We start from the raw sequence: 6230 nt of genomic DNA, 5'->3' as shown, positions 1-6230 counted from the left end.
AGTGTGTGGGCTAAATTTGGAGAATCCGTGCTTCTCGCATGGACAACTGTATGTGGCCGGCTCACGCGTCGAAAAACCTTCCGATTTATTCGTGTACACACCAGAGGGAAAAACAAAAAATATCGTGTATCCACTAACACTCCAATAAATAAATAGAATTGAAACGACACTTTGAAATGTTTTCCCGATGAAAATGAATAATAATAATAAGTTTCAATAAAAATAATAAAATGTAAATTGAATTTTATCATAACGAGTTTGCTTGAATTTCGTTTCTTCTGAGATCGCAGCAATGCGCGACGGGTAAGCTAGTTACATATAAACAAATGTAGTAAGAAAGTATATATTTTTTTATTTTTTGAGGTCTCCAGAACGAATTAATCAAATTCCCATAAAAACCTATGGTAAATCGATAATCGGTTAACGAACAATTCGGATAGCGAACAAAGTCTTGGAACGGATTATGTTCGTTAATTAATCACCTACTGTATCTGATTTCATACATTATAAACAAACCTGAATGATTCTCGATTTGCCAACGTCCATAAGCAGCATAAAAACTGCTTTTAAAGAGACACAGGTCGTCTTCCAAAGTCAGTAATTTTTTGTGTCTAAAATTAGATCTATTTTTTAAGTAGACCTTCAAAAGATTCTCTTGTAAGTCTAAAATACTGTTTAAAATCGATTAGATTATAATAAAATACCGTCTCTTAAAGAAAGATTCTATCTTTTTTTATAAATCTTGCTTTTCCTTTTTCTTCTTTCATTTTTTCTACAATCTAAATATACAAAATTACTTGTCCTGACTGACTGACTGATTGGCTGAGTGATTGACTGACTAACTGATTGATTCATCACCGCCGAGAGAAAACCGCTGAACCTAAAGAGGTAAAATTTTGTAAACAGTTACGGTACGTCATGAAAACGCACACTAAAGAAAGAGTTTTTGAAATTCCCCTCGCGAAGGCAGAGGAAAAGATTAACACTTAACCTGAAAAACGGCTTCTACTGTACTATTTTATATGCGATTTTTTGTTTTCAACTAAGTTTAGTCTTCATTGAGTATTTAGGTGTATTAAATTGATAATACTTCAGACATTGTTATAAATATTTTCAAATATTTCGATTTTTTAACCAAATGTTCGAACCGTTTTAAATTCAAATTTGTTATTGGTTCGATTATAGAACGATTGTAAACGTTCCAGAAAATTGATCAAATTGAATATAATTCGTTTGATTCTCAGTAATTCTCATCATTCTCAGCCGTAGGTGTTACATACGAATTACTATAGTTGTTGAAATACTGAATATGAATCGCGAATAACAGTTAGTTGTAAAATGATTGATTAATGAACTGCCTTCAACAGCAATACTGCATACAGTAATACTATTGCACAGATGCAGGTTCAGATGTAGCTATTGTCATTAATAATATTACTCTTTTTGCCATGTGAACATTAAAAAGAATTACATTAGTTGTATATGGCAATACGACAGGAAAAGAGGAGTGCCTCTCGGGAGAAAGTTCGATGGAAAACTGACCCCTATTTAGGTGTTACAAACATAAAGAAAACCCGGAAAATTCTATGTTGTCAGCTTGTTGGCCAGGCGCAAACTATCGAAAAACTTCAAATGTTCAGTGGTTTTTCCACTCGGCCACTGTTGGGCAACTCTAAAAGGCCTTCAATCCTGTTTACTGGGGGTTGGACCATACCCACAATGGTGAAGAACGGGGCTCAATGTAACTGGGACAGAGCTTTCATGAAAAATTCTTGGAGACTTGCTCGCCCGAATTTGATTCTGACTCCTTCATAGAGGTGAACCGAGGCGTTTACTGCCACGATCATCACTCTTTAATTATTATTGCACACCTGTCTGTGTGTAATATTCAAAAATAAAAAAAATTAATCATTAAAATTTTTTTCTTCAATTAACGCGTAACAATGAAACTCAACAATTGATCTTTCATTGTTTTGCTCTTTTATTGCGAAGAGTGCGATTTCGAGTGATTGAAAAATGTTTTTTGATTCTAGCGATTATCGACCCTTGCCTTCACCTTTGGGGTAATAAATTTTTTACGTTTTATTGATATTTATGCAAATAAGAAAGTTATTCGAAAAATTAATGGCTTTAAAAAGAAATTGCTCGGTGCAAATGATAATTAATTAAATTTAAATTGTGTACTAAGAAAATCGATGCTATTAAATTTTGGTTGTTAATTAAAGGTCGAGGGTTGGGGAGATAAAAGGGATCATGTGTCTTATCTCTAGTAGGGTCAGACCTAATGACAATTTTACTCTTTGTTAGCATTTACAAATCTTTTATAAAACCCATTCCTACCCTTAAAATTCCTACCAAAATTAAGCTTTTTACAATTTCACAATAGTTAAAAATATAAAAAGTTTTTAATAAAATATCATAACAGATGAAGCCACCAAATGTTGCGGAGAAAGTTAAGCAACTCGTTGCTGAATTTTTAAAATTAAGTTTAATCATTTTTAGACACGTTTTTCACTCATTCTTCAAAACTCTCCTTGTTTAGGCAATGAATATATGGTCACTCCATATGTGTAACACAATGATGATAATTATATATATACCTATCTACACGTAGAAAAGGTACAGGTGGCTACATATTCTTCGACTCCATTAAAAATTATGGATCTTTGTCGTGATGTTATTGGGTCCATCGTTAAGTCACACGCACCTCCTCTATATATAATTAAAATTCGATAGAGCACCAGTGTTCCCTTGAGAGATTGGCACTAAACCGAAAAATCTCAGAGAGAAGAATTACATACAAGTAATGAATTTTGAATTCGAATTACGGGTGGCCCACATTACACAAAATACTAATAACTTTAATACCGCGAATCTCTAAGCGATAATTTGCTTATATAATGGAAAATTTTGCGAAAGGTTAGATAAAACAATTACCAAGTAATGTATTATAATTTCTCTATTAATTTTGCAAGTATTTATTGCATTGTAAATTTTTTCTTTCCACTTTTAGTGGGCGATTGGTTGAAGATAAGGAGGAGCATGGATTAAATAATAACGTTATGGTTCCTCCAACAAAGATCGAAGTGAATAAAGACTTCAGAAAGCAAGAGGATAGCACGGAGAATAGTTTTGGATATAATATTGGCTATTCTATTGGATATACCATTGGATGTGCTATTAGAGATAGAAAGGCATTGAAAAAAGCCGGATCTTTCTTCAAGGCAGTATGGAAACCAGTCAAGAGGTAAGTTTCTGTATATGTCAGTACAAACAAAGTTCGATTTAGCTCAGTCATTCGTTCGCCGTTACAATTCTCACTGAATCCAATATGATGCTAATCCAAAGTATCTCAAACAGCAACAATTATACACAGTATTAAGATGTACACAGAGATTTGAGCTTGAAACCTTCGTAATTTTTATGAGAATGGCATAACTTTCCTATATTTTTGGCGCTACATCGAGATTTACCAAACTAGTTTCATTTCTAATCCAATGAAAAGATAAGCTACAAATGAAAACAATAATAACGAGCAATTATTTATTGTGACATAATCACAATGTCGGGCTACAATTTTTTATACAGGAAATTTATATTGTAGTACAATTTTTCCAAATTGCAGCCCAATAATTATAAAGCTTTTAAAATAGTAAAATTGAATTTAAAATATCGCTGAAAGATTATCATTTAGAATGAATAAATATAACAGTGTTTGATTCTCAATTTGATATAATATAACATTTACAATTAATCAACATAAATACAGCCGAACATCGATATTGCGCTCTCGATATGTTTTGATAAAATTCATATTCAGATATAGGTTTTCAATAAATAATTTAAACTTGTTTTTCACATTCCAGATCAGCGCAAAAGGTGTGGAAAAACATGAAGACTGGAGAAACTGAATACGTTCAGTTTGAATAAGGATCTCTTTTTCTCCATCATTGAATCAAGTATAGGATTTATCTGCTTGATTTCGTCCGACTTCGTCTCGGGTAAGTGTTTAATCGGAATATTTTTATATTTTATACTCAGCACTTACGAGATTTTCCACTATCAACTTATAAATTAAACACCATTTATATCCCCAATGTACCACCAACACACAATGGCCAGGTAACAGGAGAACAGGAAACGTGTATTAACATGGAGATACATTATGTTCTTCATACGATTCAGATTTTACATATAGACAGACTAGGCTAGGCTTTTAAAGCATTAGAAATACATATATACAGTATATGTATATTTTTGTCCAAGTATCGACAGAAATATATTCTGAAAGTGTACTAGTCTCGTAACATAGGAAAGTAACAGCATAAATGGGAGTAAAGATTAAAATATTCAGCAAGTTTATGTGAATATGAGTACACGAAGATTCTAAAGTAATCAAATTAATCATAATATATTTGAATCATAATAAATGACACAATAGTAGCGAATTAACAATTATGCACTGAATAATTTTCGCTTGATTCGTGTATAATTGTTTTTAGAAGGAAATAAACTTACTGATTTAAAAATTATTTAAATAATTGAATATTTTAGATAAAAATATTGATTATTTTCATTTTATTTTCACAGATTTTAGAAGAAATTTAGAGATTTTCATCTCTACGCAGTGTACATACACTGTTTTCTTTATTTGTTATGTTTATTGTTTTGTTTGTGTTTGTTCGTTTTCAATTTAAAAAAAATTTAAAAATTTGAAATTTAAAATATATTTCTTGATTAATGGAATTGCTCACCTGTATTGAGAATGATTTGAATACTTCTAATTATATGGACTTAACGACTGTGGCTTCCTCGAACTTGACTTTATCTCGATTATGGCACTTTAACTCAATTGTGACTTCCTTAATTTTGACGTTATCCCGATTTTGACTATAATTTTAATTATATCCCGATTGTGACGTCTCGATTATTGATTTTAACTGGATTGTGACTTCACCAATTTTGACTTCCAATTGCGTCCTCTCGAACCTTGTCTTTACTTTGATTGTGACTCTTCTAATTTGAATTTCTAATTGTGTCTACCCGAATTTCGGCTTTCCATAATTGTGTCCGTTGTTTGTTTTGTTGATGTTGAAATTATTTGCCAAGTGTCAATAAATTCACCAAGTGGTGACATTGAACCAAACAAAACAAGAAAAAGTAGACACGGTTTTGAAAAATAAATAAAACAAGATTTCTGAAATATTAAAAGATACACTTCATGAAATGGTAAGTGGATTTATTCTTAAGAAATAACAAATTTTAAATAAATATAACTAAGCATTGTTTGTAGTTTTCAGATTACGGATTCTGATCCTGAACTTTTATGATTAAGAAGCATTCGGAGAGTTCGAGAGAAAGGACTTCGAAAATTATCGACAAGGAAACAACATGGATTCATTCGAATCACATTAAATTAAACGCGTGCATAGTGCAGCTGCAAAAGAAAGGAATTTTAATCAATCTAAGAATGCTTCGGGAAGATGTTCTCTCCACAGTTCTGGCATTGCATCAATTTTCAAAACTTCTAAATTAATCATCTTTATACAAAGAAAGTTTGATAAATGATTAAATGCGACTAGAATAATAATATTAAAAAAATACAAATTGTCTCTGTAAATACTTTTCGTTGTCTAATAAACACTTTTGTTTGATTTTGCTTCCAATTATTTCAAGATCACAAAAACTTGTCGTTATTTTACTACTTTAGTTTAAAATTAAACGTGAAAAGCTTGTATTGTCGAATAATTGGAGTGGTGTAGCTTTGTGCCAGATTCTAGACAAGTTTGTATAATGTTTACCCACTTCCAATTTATCAGTGTATAAAGTATTTAAAAGTTGATTACAAGTTGATTACGAGTACATACGTGTCACAAAAAGAACAGTTTTTTTTTTAATGTTCATATTTCCAATATCAGTATATATTGTTCTATCAGAGACAGTATACGTGGCATATATAATTAAAATACTGACTAGTGAGTATATATACAGTTAATTATTTATCTTTGCAACTGTAAAAATATCATTTTAATCGAATTCTAAATAGCAAACGGATTGGTCACTTTAAATGACACAAAAATTACGACAACACGTATACACTAGTAAATTAATTAATTATTAATTCGTCAAGAAACGACAAAGAAAGATGAAACTTGTTATGAACGGTAGTTTGGACAGAGGTCGGTTTAGACAGAGTTCGAATGTCCAGTTTCCAAGGCGATTTACTTCGA

At 31.3% G+C, this 6230-nt stretch overlaps 1 protein-coding gene across 1 annotated transcript; it reads left to right on the top strand.

The window, feature by feature from the left end:
- The first annotated feature begins 1985 nt into the window (after positions 1-1985).
- Positions 1986-5194, top strand: LOC111640396. The gene is made up of 4 exons (XM_023386405.1): positions 1986-2063; positions 3014-3247; positions 3867-4001; positions 4591-5194. The coding sequence occupies exons 1-3, from the start codon at positions 2017-2019 to the stop codon at positions 3928-3930; spliced, it is 345 nt and encodes a 114-aa protein (XP_023242173.1). The 5' UTR covers positions 1986-2016; the 3' UTR covers positions 3931-4001; positions 4591-5194.
- The last annotated feature ends 1036 nt before the right edge of the window (positions 5195-6230 follow it).

The sequence above is a fragment of the Centruroides sculpturatus genome, unplaced genomic scaffold (genome assembly GCF_000671375.1).
Source record: "Centruroides sculpturatus isolate CEXI.00-Female unplaced genomic scaffold, Cexi_2.0 scaffold1128, whole genome shotgun sequence".
NCBI lineage: Eukaryota > Metazoa > Arthropoda > Arachnida > Scorpiones > Buthidae > Centruroides > Centruroides sculpturatus.
Note: the sequence above shows the minus strand (reverse complement) of the source record. Positions and strands in the feature narration are given on the sequence as shown.